Genomic DNA, 17,090 nt, shown 5'->3' with positions numbered 1-17,090 from the left:
ATATTTTGCTCTTGTTAGCATATGGCAATTAGTTATTATTTATTATGATAGTGATGTTGATTTGTTGTTTTTACCTACGCCAGTATGGCACTATTATCAGCAAAATTAGCTACTGTGCTTTGTTGCAACTCTGCAATATGACCCATGTACATCAGGTAAGGGAGTGTTCCCAATAACATCATACTCACTAAATATAACACTGCACCAAATACAGGACAACGATTTCCTATACTTATAGTTTTATCGTTTGAATATTTATCTTTATTTATCTAGATTATTGAGTAGTAAATAAAAATTACGAAGGAACATAAAATGAAGAAATGGGTTACAGTTACAGACCACTATATTACTTATGGCGTTTAAAATGTAACGGCATGTTCACAGTGTTTTTCTTGCTTCGGTACTCGGTTTAACGCCATTAATCGTTGCTTATAATGTTCGACTAATAGTTTCACTAGATTTTAATAGCCAATAATCAACAAACGCCGTTTTAATATTGATATCCAAGTTAGCTATGAAAATAGTTGAACATATCAGTTCTGATTCAAAATATGTTTCAAAACAAACATATTTTTGTTGTTTTTAAATAATTTTCGCGTTTTAGGATTACCCGTAGCTTCCTAATTGAATTTCCCTGAAGACAAATTTGAATAAAACTAAGAAAAGTAAGCTTGACGGTAATAGTGACAAGAGTTTATATTATAAGCATTCGTTTGGATTAGAATGCGAACTGATCAGCCGTATTTATTTTATTTTTCTTGAAGTAAAAGCGAATTTTCATTCCTGAACGTATTAGTAGTAATTTTTCTGTTGAATTATAAAAAAACTCACAATATAAAAAAATAATAACACATAAAAGCTAAACATTTTGGTGAAGATAATAATTACTAACAAGGATGAACAACTTTTATAATAAATTGCATATATATTATATATAATAATGCCGTACATTATAGTAATATTATCATATACCTTTAAATATCTGCACTAACCATAAATCAATGTACGTACCTAAATTCTAAAAATATAAACGAGATCGTTGAAGTCACTTTTCACCCTGTCTGTTTCAAGGAATGTTCAGGGGAGATTGTATCCCCTTGGCATATAAATCGTTTCGAGTAGCACTTCAGCATAGTCTAGACATATAGTCATCAATATATCACCCCTGTTTCGATTGAAATTTATAGTATGTTTAAAAGGTGTATTATATTTTTTTTATTTACTGTGTTTCTTTAAAGAATAATACTACTTTTAGTTACCTATATTTTTGTTGCATTAATGCTTCTCAAGAGGTGTTAACTAATGTTATGATGGGGTAAAACGTTAAATAATATTGCTTTTTTACAAATTATACATACTTTTTTATTGTGTTTTTATGTATTTTATAGCTATTGCCTTTAGTTAGCGACTTCGAAAAAGGAGGAGGTTCTATATTCGGCTGTATATATATATTTTTAATGTATGTTCGTTCATTGATTTCTCCGTCAATTGTAGGCCGATTTTCAAAATTCCTTTTTTATTCGAAAGAGTACACTTCTGAGGTGGTCCCATTGCCACCAAATCGGGATCGGTTAGGGGGAATGGGGGGAAATCGGAGGTAACACTCAAATTTCAAAGACACGTACAAAGTTTTCATCTATTTTTTGATCTAAAATAATCAAATATTTGTGTATGATGTTATAGCCGAGCTGCTGTGACAGAAAATCGAAAGTCGTCCAGTGTAAAAGCCATTCAGTTTAATTTTTATGAACTGAAATATTGTAGTAAACTGCTTTTATGGTGTAATGGTTCAAGCGTTTAGCTCCCAAACTCGTTCGATTCCCAGCGTGGTCAGTAACTTTTGTTGTTATAGTTTAGTTAGAATATTTGTCAAATAACCCAGGTTAGGTAGCGGACTGCTGGGCCTAAAGCGCTCCTTATTGTCAATCATTGTTTCTTTATTCCTATTTTTTCTCATACGCACCTTTACTTGGCTTCTAAAAATAATAATATAATTTTGTGACATATACAAAAAAATTTAATTACCAACAAAACAAATCTAAATTATAACTTGAAATATATCTGTTTGGGTTCGGCACCGACTTCAAAATAGTTAATTGGTGGCAGTTTAAATAATATTGTAAATAGATAAATAGGTCTAGGTAGGTATTAAACTAAATCCTGTGTATATATTGTAAAATATGTGTAGTTGATAGGTTTGATAAAGTTTTTGATTATTTTTGTTTAGTTATTACGACAATTATTATGTACATATTTTATTTTAAAAAGCTTTTTTTGTGTTAAAAATTGAAGTTTGATTATTTTTTAATTTTTAGTGAGTTGTTTATTTATTTTTTGAAGTCGGTTCAATTTTTTGTTAAAAATGTTTTATGATGTATCAATTCCTGTTATAGTACTTAACATATTTACATATCTGGTTAAAATGCCAAACAAAATAAAATATGTTGGATAGGCTTTTAATAAACTATGGCACATAGGTTTGCAAGTTAAATTAAAGAAACTCCCAATTCATCCACATTTTCTGTTACTAAAATTTTACCTCACAGACAGACATTTCACTATAAAACAAGACGATGAACTCCTGAATTACATCCAATATATTCAGGAGTTCTCTAAAAGTGTTCTCCGTTCTAGAAAAATCGTTACTACGGCAATATATGCAGACGACGCAGCTATCTTAACATCTCATGAAACCAACAGCATCAAAGAACCTTTAAACGCACTTTGATAAAATATGAAGAAATGAATGAAGATATGGCATATTAAAGCAAATTAGTGTCAGCTTCTCCCAAGCCAAGGATGCTAAATATCCAAAACTTGTATAGGCATGGATGGCGAGGTCTTTTACTGTCGTCTCTTCATTAACCCTTAAAATACGTGTCATTTTCCTACGTATTATATTGCCTCAGAGATCAGATTGGCTAACAACTAAGAAAAGCATTAATTTACACAGAATAACAGCGAGAATTATTCAAACGCCAAATGTTAACGTGTTCATCGCTTATTACCTACAAATTCCCTTATGAACTATTTATATTTGGGTTAAACTGAACGTTTATTTAGACAAACTTCTCCTAACAATTAATTTAATTATCATAGTGCTTTTTAACTAGACAACTGACGAACTAATAGGATATAACACGCTAGTCACGCTGTCGTTATTGGCATTTGTAACGCACCAAAGTAAAAATGAAACTCTGATGGAAAGATAATCGTAATGAGCATGACCGCTGATTACCAGTTAATAACTAAATTATAAAAATTAAATTGATACAAAATAGATGTTTTTTCTCTCTTTCTCGTTACCAAATTGCGAAAGTTATTATCAAGTGGGTAGAATTTCATTTGTCTCTTTTATACGTAGGAGGTTGTTCGTTTTTGATCTAAAACGTTTTTTAATGGCACAACACTCGATATAAGCCGTTTAACTGACGTTGCGATGCTAATATCGCATGACCTCGGGTTTAAATGGATTTTCCTTATATTATTCGATTTTTATTTGTTTTATCTTTCGCATCGATCAATGCTGCATCGATCAGGTTCGTAGTGTGTCATAACAATTACGTTAAAATGTGACAGTAACGGATGATTTGGACAATATTGACAGTATAATTCATAATACTTGAAAATGTTTTGTTTTATCTATTATTTCTGAAATTATTCAATATTTCATATTAATAACTAGCTGGAAAAAAAGTGTTTCCGGTAAATAGGAACACAGCTGTGGGCACTATGGCTTAAAATTATTCTATGTAAGCCGAACATATTTTTAACGTCTACATTATTCTTATAACTAAAATAAATCACTTTTATGGAACCGATTTTCAAATGGAGAGCCACAGTTGCCATAGAGTGGTATTTTGCAGTAATTTAATACAATGCGTTTTGTACAAAAACATTTTATTATTTTACTAGTAATTTCATCATTCCTTGTTTGGACCTTTCAAACATAAATACTAAGCCGACGCTAATTGGTGATAGTATAGGAACCTTCAACATTAATATCTGATTGTTCAAGGTCAATACTGTATGAGGGTTGCAACTTTCTAAGAAGCTGTTACAATGAATGCCATATTTATTGATTAATAAATAGATGAAGGTGAATTTTTCACTTTTAGCAGATATTAACACTGCAACTTGATAAATAATTCAAACAATGTTAAAATTCGATACTGTGATATAGCAAACTGTATATATTACTTGATCGGTAGTTCTGGAGTAGAGAAATAACGGGCTCTTCAGGTCCCCGGATCTGCTACCTAGCCTAGGTGATTTGATAAATGCTCTAACTAAACTAGAACAACAAAAAATTATCCGAGCCGGGAATCGAACTCGCGATCTCCGATTGAGAGCTAAACGCTTTAACTATTACATCATAGAAGCATAACTATTACATGTAGTTGTCTACAATATTTCTACGAGGTCTTATATACTATAGTTACTGCTTAAAAAGCAAACTGAATAGCTTTTGCACTGAATAACTTCCAATTTTCCGTCATATCATCTTAGCAATAACATTATTCACAAATATCTGATTGTTTTAGATAAAAAAATATCTGAAAACTTTGTATGTGTCTGAAATTTGAGCGTTTCCTCCGATTTCAACCCCCTTCCCTCATGGTTCTAACGGGACCACATCATCTCGGAAGTGCACTCTTTCGAACAAAAAAATAATTTTAAAAATTGGTCCACAATAGACGGAGAAATCGGCGAACATACATTAAAAATATATATACAGCCTAACATAGAACCTCCTCCTTGTTTGAAGTCGGTTAATAAGTTAATAATGGTTTATTCTCTCATGAAGACCCCTAAAACATTTTCACTTTACATGGTCACGATATTGATAGAATATTAGCCACATGCCTCAAATAATGTTGCTCTTAGAATAATCTGATCTACAATCGAAGTCACCAATCCCACTGATCACTATATATATTTTTAATCACATTTTTAGTGATCAATGGAAGATAACTTTAATTTTGTTTCCACATGTAATATGTTAACGCAATGTTAACGCATTTTTGTAGTACTATTTGTCCTTTGTTTCAAAATAGGCCTCAGTTTCGGCGATCACCTCTTCATTTGACGAAAATTTCTTCCCAGCGAGATTTCTTTTCAGATCTGAGAATACGGTGGATGAGGAAGCAATTCGAAGACCAATTCATGGATTTTGTCCATCGTTTCCACTGACTTGTGACATGGTGCATTGTCTTGGTGAAGCAGCACTTTCTTTTTCTTCAAATGCCGCCGTTTTTCGGCGATTTCGTCTATCAAACGGTCCAATAACGCTATGTAATAGTCGCTGTTGATGGTACTTCCTTTTTCAAGGTAGTCAATGAAAATTATTCCATGTGCATCCTAAAATACAGACGCCATAACTTTGCAGACCGACTATTGCGTTTTTCCACTGTTTGGCCGCTCTATTGATCGTGTGCAGTCCACTTGGATGACTGTCGATTGGACTTCGGAGTGAAATGATGGAGCCATGTTTCCATTGTCACCTATCGACGCAAAAACTGGGGTTTATTACGCTTGATCATCTTCAAATACTGCTTCGAATCATCAACCCGTCATTGTTTTTGGTCAAAAGTGAACTCGCGAGGCACGCACGTTGCACAGAGCTTTCTCATACCCAAATATTCGTAAACTACGTTCACCGTCTTCGGTGCTCATTTCACCACATCTAAACTTAGCATACCAATCCTTGATAGTTGATTTACCAGAAAACTCGGCATGAAGCCAATTTTTTGCTTCAAATGTATTTTCCCTTCAAAAAGTAATATTTTATCAACACGCGAAATTCCTTTATCTATTTTTTCCACAATAACAAAAGTTGCTTCACTCAAAATGCTATAATTCACAAACTAATGATCGGACTGCTGTCAAACACGCATCTGTTGAGGGTTAGGGTTGACTAAAAAACATATTGATTTAATTCTAGTACCGCCATCTATATGTCACACCGGTTACTTTTCAATTGACCTGTTATAATGTAGTGTTTTCGTCGACCTAAAATTAGTAGTAAGTGAAGACATTTATAAAAAATGTATTTATTATGTTGTCACTAGTCATTTCCGTCACGTCACTACACTACACAAGATGACATTATTCAAAAACAGTTTTTATATTGTGTGGTATTATAAATAAAATTCTCAATGAAAAGTTTCTTGTCTATCTGAACATTTGATTTACTACAAAACATATGTAGCTGAATATTAGAGTAATTAAACTAGATTAGATTAATATTGAGTTATTATTTAAGTTTTAGTTGAATTAACAAAACCGACGACCATGACATAAACCAATAAAAATACGTTTCTCTTTCCAGGGAATCATGATAGCAACAAAGATGACAATAAGACTGACGATTCTCTCGTGGTATCAAGGAGAACGAAAGTATCCAGCATTTCGTTGAACATTCCAGCGGGAGGCCTGCCCAGCAGACCCGCATCGATCATCACCACATCGGACGAAGGTCAGTTGGATAAACGGCACGTTCCGTGCGAATCCCGTTCGCGTAAATATTTATCTCGACGCAGCTGATTTCGTCGTTGTTTTTCTCACGGCTATTTCAGGCGGATTCAACGAGCCGTCGCCGAAAATCGAAGCCAAGCTCAAGCCGCACGAGGACTCGCTGTACGATTTTCCCCTGAACGAAGACATCCCGGTGAAATACAGCGACAATTCGCCGGAGGACGTCAACGAGTACTCGGAGGGTGACGTCGTGCAGGAGATCAACCCCGTTAAACTGACGCAGGCGGAGATCGAAGCCCTGTACGCCGTTCCTAACAAGAACAAATCGGGCGTCGGTACTATCCCCGAAGAGAAACAATACTCGGTAAGTTGTTTTTAGTATCGGGCCTGCGCATTAATTTTAAATAATTTAGAACTTCACGTTGAAGTCTTCACTGACCGGCTTCACTTTTCAGTATGTGTTCTTTCATCAAAGTGTAAACCATAGTGTTAACTCAATATATATAATTTCAGAATTGTTTTGTATGGTTTTAGCAGAAAAGGTGCTGGGAACACCGTTTCCCTGCATTGTTAGGCATCTGCAAAGAAATTAATTTGTTATGAAGGCATTTGATTGGTCCTTAAATGAACATGTGTCGCATGACTAACCCCTGACGTCACATTTTATTGAGAAATAGAATTGAAATAAAAATTATATATTATATTTATATAGACAGATTTATGTTTACCTATATTACACATATATGTGTAAAATTACTGTCATAAAGTGTTGAGAACTATCGACTGAAGTAGTCGAAACAGTCGATTGTCGCGAAACAGTCGAAACAGTCGATAGTGAAAAAAACTAACGACTGAAAATAGTAATTACTATTTAATTATTATATTTTTACTATTTCCTCTTAAATAGCAATTATTATTTTCAGTCAAATGCACTGTCCGACTGTTTTTTTTTTCATTCCTGATGTCAGACGAAGATGTACAAATTCTTTCCTATATAAATTGTGAGAGAGGAAGGGACGGAGATAATTGCTTGGAGCAGTTTATTTTAAATGTGCTTATTTTATCTTTTTTCTATGATTTTATCTAACGATAGTATAGAGACGGGGATGTATACATTCTTTCAGGTACTTACTTTAAAAAAGAAAAGGAAAGAAACAATTACTGAATACTATTACCATGCAATCAATAATTTCATTTTAATGGAAGTGGAATTACTTTTATATTTAAATGTTCTGTGTATCTGTAAAAAGGAATTGAATAATAACCCCACAAACACTTTATCGTATTTTAAGAATATGTTAATTGCTATTTTTAAATAACGTACTATACTATAGGTAATACAATAGAACTTAAACAAAACCTAAAAACTAAAGATGTACGATTGTTATAAATACTAAATAAAAATTAAACATATACCTCTAATCATAGAAAATAAACTAATCCATGACATAACCAAAAATGATCGCACAATAACTACCAGAGCCTTTTTAAATAAAATAAATGCTTCATTTATCATTGAACAGAAGTATTTTAAATTAATATTCATACATACTGCTTAATTTGTAAGTTGTTATAGCATCTGGTCTAATTATTTCTTTCATTCTAGCTAGTTTTTTTTATCAAAATGTCTTCAGATGTAATACATTCTTCGAATTTTTGAGTTTTTCTATCAGAAAATGTATTTATTAGAAATATTTAGTATAAATATTGAATATAGTACCATAAAATAATATTATATTCTCTTTACGGTTAATATTTTTTAAAGAAATTTAACTACTAGTAAAATCAGTCGAAAAAATAACGACTGAAACAGTCGATAGTAAAAAGTAGTCAGTTACTAAATAGTCAATGGTCATTTTCAGTCGAAAGTTCCTAACGCTATTTTCATTATTAACAAGGCAGAATTTAAGAATAAAATAAAACCGATAGCGAGACCTGCACACAATATATTACATTACCGCTAAACGTTTATCTAATTTTGGTTACAAATGTATGCTACTTTAAAAAGCATATTTTTAAAGTGCAGTGTAATTTGACATTTTAGTATTCTTTCTCTCCTCATACATTTTAACCAAATGCTCATGTATATTCTGAACAATTATCCACATATCTATGCACATAAATCTTTCACACTCTACAATGTATATATGATCGAGGTCATCCAAATCAAAGTTGTTATTGTAGACAATACTTCTTTCCCCATATCCAGACAGTTCTTGCTTGTATACCCTTCTCGACCTGCATGTCTATTGTAATACTCTATTGTATTGTAGTCACACATCATAATTCTTTGTGACCATATTGTTCAGACATCTGATCTACCATGTATTTACTAAAAAAGCAAATTACATAAAACGCAATTAAACATTTCATTTATATTTAACAAGTAAGAATTTGAAATAGTTTACCTTTTAGCATGGTTTCTTCAAAACTTAATATATGTCTTCCAAGCCATTTCTTAATTGCAGTCTTTGTCGGTGCACTTGTTGGAATCTTCTCCACCAGTGTACCATGGTATAGTATATTGTTCAATTAGTTCAAGTTCCATCAGACCTCTTCGTGGATTAGTTTTGTGCCATTTAAATCCTTTATTACTCAGCAGAGTGTGAGTGTATGTTCTACGTCCCCATAGAGTTGCATAACTTCATGTTTATATAAAAAAACTACTCACTGTTTTTATTCATTTTATATATAAGAAGCAAAAACATCTAGATGATATCAGTTCACTGTTATTTTGAATAGGCTATAGATACAATTGACTATTTGACTTCCCCTATCAATGTCTCTATGTTCTATGGTAGCAAATCGCACTCAGTAATCTTTCAAGTACAAAAGTAAAAGCGCGTTTAACTAATAAAGCTGCTCAATGGGAACAAGTTATTTCATCAAGTTATTTCCCCACTACCCCCCATTAACAACAATATTTCAATCAATATAATATATTATATCAAGACTAAAGAAAATATATGTTTTTCTAGACCAATTATGATTTTTAATACTATATTCCACAGGTACCTGAAAAACGTACTTTGGATTTCGACAAGTCCGTGTCCCCGACGGACTCTGATGCGGATTACGCGGTACCCTATCGCTCTCCGACAATCATGCATCAAAAATCGATCACCTCCACGGACTCTGACGTTTCCCAAGTGACGATTGTACCGGCCCAGCAGTCGATAGACTCGGACATCATGTACAACAACCAGGCGCCCATACTGAACTCGGTCCTGACGGAGCTGGAGAGCCAGGAGAGCTTTGAGAATTGTCAGCGTCGGGAGATCAACGATATACTTCGACCTGAACCGTTCATCATAAGCAGGGAGGCGTTGCAGAACGACAAATACGTCAAACCGCCGGAAAATCAACATTCCGAGGCTAATATATTGGATGCGAACGACGTCGAGTATGCGGACGCCAGTGATACTGAATTAGAACGCACCTCCAAGGAAAAGGACCAAGCTGATGTGATGACACCAGACGAAGCGGAGAATCTCCTTAGCCAAAAGTAAATATACTAAAATCTTTTCGTTTTAACATTCCCCATTCTTTATAACCGACGATCAATTTTCAGATTTTTAAAAATATTTATTAGTTAATATTTGTTGTCCAGAAAAATCAGAAATTGAGACTATTGCAGTATTTTTTTATTATTTTTCATTCCAGGCACAAAACTTTTATTCATCCAAAATCCATTTACGATATAATTTAATGTAATCCTTTTATAAAACCTTATTTAATTGGTAACAAGTTAATATATTATGACTTTATTTGTTATACTATAGTCCCATGTCATAATACTTTTATTCAATTAAAAAGTCCTTGAAAAAATCTATTATATAAATCCATTTTAGTTTTATTCTTCTTTTAGGCACTATCATTTCAACATCTTTATTTTTAACATCCTCCATTCTTTATAACTGATAATCAACTATCAGACTATTTAAAATATTTATTAATTGATGTTGGTTGTCCAGAAGCAATGTTTAATGAAGAGTGCTCGATAATAACACACTAAATAACACATAAATTAGTTTGATGAACCCCTGTTCATTGAAAAATACCAGATACTGAGACTCTTGCAGTATTTTTTATTATTTTTCATTTCTGGAACAAAATTTTAATCATAAAAAATCCATGTATGATATAATAAATTAGAATGCTTCTATGAAACAGTTATTTATCCAGTAACAAGTTGATACGTTTTTATTTATTTATTATATTATAGTGTCATATTTGATGACATAATGGCTTTATTCCATAAATTTAATTTTATTCTATCAGGTATTTAGGTCTTATCAGTTCACTATCTTTATTAGATTAATTATATTATTATATTATTATAATTATTAATTAATATCTACCGATAGAGATATAAAATTATTCTTTCGTGGAAAAAATATAAAATGACAATGTATCGTTTAATATTTGCTTCATAATATGAACTATCGCATAGGAAAAACGCTCAGAAAGATTACTCAGTGATAAATATGTAATAAGCCGACTTAATGAGCCTTTGTTTACTGGAGATTACTATGAATTGTGGGATGGATTTTTTTAGAACGTTTTTATGAAATTTTATGTTTCTGTTTAAGTATAGCACAAAGGATTTACTTATTACTATCGCTTAAGTTATTAAAAATAATATGCTATTAATTAAATAATTTCCTCCCTTTATAGGCGAATTGAATTTTAATTTTAAGGTTAAGGAAAACCTCATTTTAAATAAACTATTAAAACATAGTAACTATTATTTCGTTCTTTTACAAAAGCTGTTCTCTTATTACAACTATTAACGAATTATTTTGTTCCATAACGCCCTGTTTTGATTAAAGAATTCTGGAGAAAAGAATTAGGTGAGTCTTTACGAAATCAAAATGGGTTATTGGTGGTTGCTGTCTTAATGACACGAAAACTGGATGGTCATACACTACTTTCAAATAACACGTTGCTTGATAATTGGTTTGTTGTTGGGTTGATCCATGTTTTTCTTCTAAATTGTTAGGATGAGGTCAAAAATGGTGTGTTGTTACGTTACATATTGTATTTGTGTCTAACAGTGGGCGGTGGGTACGTTTGACTGGAGCTATACTATCATCACTACAACATCTGAACAACAGTATACCGAGAACACAGAACTGTTGTGATTTTCGTTGGATATAAACATTTTTAATTGCAATTTTTAGACCGGATCTTTTATCTGACGAGGAAGCTCAAGAAGTTACGAGACTACTAAACACAAAAGACCCCAAAATACCCAAATGGTTACCAAACACTAGTTCCCTGCTACAAGACTCTATAACAGCATCTGTACATGATTCTTCGGGTCCAGTTTCCTTAAATGACAGCTTAGGTAAATCTCCGTACACCAAATACAAGCATTTTTTCGAGTTTTACCCCGAATTTAGGTCCACCATCTCTGCAAGAAGAATCGGCACCTGCATCTTCAGTTCCTGACATAAATGAATTACAAATTCAAAAGCTTGTCGATAATCAAGACAATAAAAAGGAGGTGGAACCTCTGTCACAGTATTATGAATCAACATCTAGCTTAGATATATCAACTCAGGATGAGGAAGAATTTATGAGTCACAAATTTGACGCCAGTGTCTCAGCTTCAGATTCTGGATTAATCGGTATATCATAAGTGTATATATACAAAATCAGGAAATTTTATACATTGTTTTTAGACTCAGTTACTAGTATATCTGACGCGAACAATGTTGAAACAGTCAGCGATGAAACGGATTACGTGCCAAAACCGATACCCATAATTGGTGTGGAACATGGAGTTCATTATTATGAAGATGGTCATTTCTGGATGGAGGTTCCAGGACTGCCACCAGAAGAAGAAGATGACGAACTTGATTACCCTATATATGTTCCTAAGCCTACCAAAGTCAATTTTTCTGTAGAGCCAATCAGAGTGTTTTCTACTTTTAGTATTTCCGATTACGACAGGTATAGTTCTTCAAGCATCCTTCTATCGAGTATTATTATCATATCCTTGCAGGAGAAACGAGGATGTTGATCCTGTAGCTGCATCTGCTGAATACGAACTGGAGAAGAGGGTGGAAAAGATGGAAGTATTCCCCGTTGAACTGATTAAAGGTCCCGAGGGATTAGGCCTAAGTATTATCGGGATGGGTGTAGGTGCAGACGCTGGTCTTGAAAAATTGGGGATATTCGTCAAAACCATTACAGCTAATGGAGCCGCAGCGAAAGACGGTCGTATCCAAGTCAATGACCAGATCATTGAAGTTGATGGTAAAAGTTTGGTTGGTGTTACTCAAGCCTATGCGGCTAGTGTGTTAAGGAACACATCAGGACTGGTTAAATTCAGTATAGGTCAGTTCTGTTTCATTTTAATTTCTTTGATAACTTAATATAATACTATTATCTTATAGGTAGAGAACGAGACCCAGAAAATAGTGAAGTTGCCCAACTTATCCGTCAGTCACTGCAAGCAGACAAAGAAAGAGAGGAACGAAGACAGAGAATGCTTGAGGCTGAACAGCAGCAAAGTGATGCAAGCACTGTTCAACTAACAGGTATGTTTTTAAAACATCATCGTTCTTTCATGAAAACGTTCTTTCAATTACAATAATATCATAGGGTCGACAAATACTAGTGTTAGTGATGGTCCAGTTAGTCCAACAGTGAATCAAGAAAGTTTATTTGATAACGAACAGGATACATCGGAGTCTTTAAGAAATCTCTTACAAGAGGTAATGTTAACATCTTTCATATCCACAATAATATTATATAATTTATGTGTCAATGTCTGTCCAGTTTTTTTCTTAATATGTGCATTATATGTAGAGTTATGTTCAATCTATAAAAGTGTTACATGTCTCTTTTGCATGATAAAATAATGCATTTAAAAATATCTCGTCAAGAATGATGTAGGAGATCGCGAGCAGTGATATTTTTATTCGCAATATTTTCACAATTTACATATAAATATGTATGTTCGTTATAACAATGTGTTTGTGTTGTGCAGACACAACGAAAGTTAAAGTTGTCTGAGCATGAGGTTTCACGCCTGAAGTCAAAGGTAGGTACACTTCAGTAGCTTTTTTTTTCTGAAACCGTATACGATTTTATTTCCTGCTTGTCTAGATTTCTTTGTGCTTAGAATTTGTTAGTCATCAATAGGCTCTGGTCTTTTGTTTTATAGGATTTTATCTACGACTATTTTGGTACTGTTGATTTTTTGTATTGGAAACTATTGTTTACTAATTAGTTAAAATTTAAACTAACAACTTGACTACTACTTTCTTATCATAATATTAGTCATTAAAATGTGATATTTGCAATATTAGGGGTAATGTATGAAGCTTGTATGATGAGTAAACTTGATGAGTACAAAATATATACTAATACTTGATACTGAGATACACTTCCAACCACACTACAGTCCAATTTTTTCTGTCATTTGTGTTATTCAAAATTTAGTTCAGAAATAGTCTTATACTGATAATGTCTGACAAGATATAATGAATGATTAATTAGTATTCAAGAAACTTTTATGGTGCGCCCGACATAAAATCTTTTGTCGAATGATTTATACAGCACTACACGAGTTTATAGTATAGTGACTATAATACTACATACATCTTAAAACACATCAACCATGAATTTAATTCCCTATTAAAGTCTTGTCTTTCATAGTAAAGTATTACCTCAAAAAATCCAGTATATGGATTAATTCTTGGCCTTGGATAACATTTCGAAATATTATTTTAAAGTTGTGTTTGTTATCACCTATGAGCAATCACATCCATTGAATGGAAAAAATCATATGTTTCATATTCACGTTAATTCAAATATTCTGCACCCATTCCTTAACATATTCATGGCTTCAGTAATGCTAATATTTTATGATTTTATAATGAATTTACAGTTTCCATAACCTGCATATATTAAACTAAATAGCAATGTACTTTATTAACACTCTTGTATGATTTTAGATGAATTAATCAATGATCAATAAAAATATCAGCTCTTTGAATATGTTCATTCATAGCCCAGTCATATAAAACAGGCTTAAATTACCTCGTAAAAGAAACACTCAATCCTGAAACTTAAATAATCACATTTATTTTCTTTATTACAATACCATTACCTAACGCTTATCTTGCTATCAGTTGTATATAACTACTAATTAACAGTCTTATTTTTATTGAGCATTAAGTTTTTATAACTTTTCGTTTTGATGATTTTCTACATACTTATACCATTTCATAACGTTTATTTGAGAATATTAAACATTATTTATTTAATTTGTTCGCTCATTAATTAATCTTTAGGCTACTGCTTTGGAATGCTTCAAGTATTTTAGTTCAGACTATGTTCAAAACAATTTTAGTTTTATGAAGAAATGTCCTGTTATAGATAATGGAACAAAATGGTATAAAGCCGGATGATTCCGAGAAGTTCGAGCAAGTCAATGCGAAACTAAAAGATGCCGAAAAGGATTTGGCCGTTACCAAGAAAGAAGTACAAACATACCAAAATATGTTGGAACAATCGCAGACTCAGTACCAATCGTTGGAAAAGAAATATAGCAAAGCCAAACTGATGGTCAGAGAGTTTCAACAGAGGGAATTGGACATGTTACACCGTGAAGACTTCTACCAACAGCTTTTACAAGAAAAAGATACCGAATACAACGCGCTAGTGAAAAACCTGAAAGACAGAATCATCTCATTGGAACAAGACCTATTAGACACCCAGCGAAAGGCGGGTTTTCCCATGGTCCTGCCTTACGACAGTATCAGCCTGAAGCAACTCACTCCTCAGATGTCCAGACGACAGCCGCCCAAACCACTGTTCCAGTCAATCAATCCGGACTTTTCCGATACTGAGGTGTCCGACCAGAGTCCTGACGAAGACAAAACAGCAACCGTCGAGAGGAAGTTGCCTGTCAAAGAAGAATTAGACCGTGCGGTATGTAACAGGTTTGGCCATCTTTGATTTTTATGGCTAACTTTCTAACAAGAGGGTTCGGGTTTGTTTAGATTGTTTGTAAGTTAACATAGTGTTCCGCAGAAGAATAACAAGTTTATTGTGCATGATTTTTTTTGATATCATTATGTGTTATTACTTTTAAAGAATTAGTAATAGTGGATATGTTGTATTAATTACGTACACGAATTGGAATATTGGAAAGTAATTTTGATATATTAGCGTTAAAATAATCATTTAAATATTTATCACCATCTAATTCAACAATCTGAAGTAGAATTATATAACTGTTATATGTGCTGGTTTAGTTGCTTAAAAATTTACAAAGTAATAGTTCTGTATTTTCTTTTGTAGTTCAGAATTGCTTTCTAAATATCTTAAGTAAAGCTGATGTTTTTTAGAAATAAAAATGTTTTACATTTGATTGACTTTTCATATAAAAACAGATCGAATGAATGCCAATTTTAGTAGCACGTAGTGTAGTAATCCATTATTATTAACTCTTTTGTTGTTATTTAGACGTAACATAATTGTTTCACATAATTTTGCACATTAGCACATATAATATTTAAATCCAGTAGTGTTGTGTGTGCGTGGGCAAGATATTAGAAATATTTAATCCATGTATTGTTTATATACACACCAACACAGCGGTTCCTATAATAGTCGTGTAATTAAAAAAAAATTGAACATTCTTCCCTCTTGTTCGAAGGCCAGTTTGCAAGTGTATTACCCGCTCCTGATTTAATTGATGTTGATTTCTTTTAGAAAATATAAAGTATTTCTATACTGTTTGTATATAGAAATGCTTTATATTGTTTATTATTTCCTTTTTCTCTTTTGTTTCTATTTTTCCTATTTATCTAAATGTTTCAACAAAGTTATATTGTTTTTTATTCCTTTTATCCATTCGAATTTCTTTTAATTTTTCCTTAATACACCTCATTTAGTTTCTTCTCCATTTATCTTGTTATTCATAATGCTATTCATTGTACTCGTAATCATCCAAATTAACAAGAACTCTTGCTATGTTACATAAGCAAAGTTATAACAATTATTTTGAAGCCGATATAGATTGTTGGAGATGCTACAGTTCCTTATATCGCTCTGCTACACTAAGTATGTGTCGAGTCTCCTTCCCTCTTGCATGCTTTTCACTTATTCTTATTTATACCTTCTTATAGGTGATAGGCGCTTATCCTTTTCTATCCCACTTAATACACCCTTGGAAAATCCTCTATCTTTTGAAAGCGTACTAGCTACTTTCATCTGCAATACAAGAAAAAACTGGCTATCCCTTCCAGGTACCGCCCCACGAATTATTAGACATAACTGCGACGAAAAGCAAGGCGGAGCTGGCCACCCGCGGCTCTCTCGCCAATCGGCAGCTCCCCAGCACCAAAAAAGGTTCCCTAAGCAACAGCAGCTCTGATTACGGGCTCGACGAAAGTTACAACTCTGCCGACGAACTGACCGATTCCGCGTACTCGCCTAAGCCCAAAACCATTAACAACCCCGTAGGAGTCGCCAACGTAACGAGGCCCACATCATTAAGCACTAACTCTCATTATATCATTCAACCGGTATGTGGCGATTTAACTTGTTTGTGATTGGATCATACCGATGGAAGGTGCAATATTTACGAT

The 17,090-nt window shown here is 33.0% G+C and overlaps 1 protein-coding gene across 20 annotated transcripts in view; it reads left to right on the top strand.

The window, feature by feature from the left end:
- The window catches only part of Spn (protein phosphatase 1 regulatory subunit spinophilin), a 77,596-nt gene that overhangs the window by 50,084 nt on the left and 10,422 nt on the right, over window positions 1–17,090 (top strand). For 8 of the 20 annotated variants that reach the window (XM_076408806.1, XM_076408801.1, XM_076408808.1 and 5 more), the window contains exons 3-15: window positions 6,332–6,520; window positions 6,579–6,841; window positions 9,489–9,982; window positions 11,310–11,330; window positions 11,661–11,827; window positions 11,883–12,110; window positions 12,165–12,435; window positions 12,488–12,822; window positions 12,882–13,025; window positions 13,090–13,202; window positions 13,478–13,531; window positions 14,872–15,426; window positions 16,749–17,027. In XM_076408806.1, coding sequence (XP_076264921.1) covers window positions 6,332–6,520; window positions 6,579–6,841; window positions 9,489–9,982; window positions 11,310–11,330; window positions 11,661–11,827; window positions 11,883–12,110; window positions 12,165–12,435; window positions 12,488–12,822; window positions 12,882–13,025; window positions 13,090–13,202; window positions 13,478–13,531; window positions 14,872–15,426; window positions 16,749–17,027 — 3,113 coding nt within the window. Of the gene's footprint in view, window positions 1–6,331; window positions 6,521–6,578; window positions 6,842–9,488; window positions 9,983–11,309; window positions 11,331–11,660; window positions 11,828–11,882; window positions 12,111–12,164; window positions 12,436–12,487; window positions 12,823–12,881; window positions 13,026–13,089; window positions 13,203–13,477; window positions 13,532–14,871; window positions 15,438–16,748; window positions 17,028–17,090 lie in introns of all 20 variants that reach the window. The other 12 variants (XM_076408811.1, XM_076408803.1, XM_076408813.1 and 9 more) reach the window with 8 other exon arrangements.

Source organism: Rhynchophorus ferrugineus, unplaced genomic scaffold (assembly GCF_030347505.1).
Source record: "Rhynchophorus ferrugineus isolate W39M unplaced genomic scaffold, kcgeb_rfMv2 rfM6, whole genome shotgun sequence".
Taxonomy (NCBI): domain Eukaryota; kingdom Metazoa; phylum Arthropoda; class Insecta; order Coleoptera; family Curculionidae; genus Rhynchophorus; species Rhynchophorus ferrugineus.
This window is presented reverse-complemented; position numbering and strand designations above follow the sequence as displayed.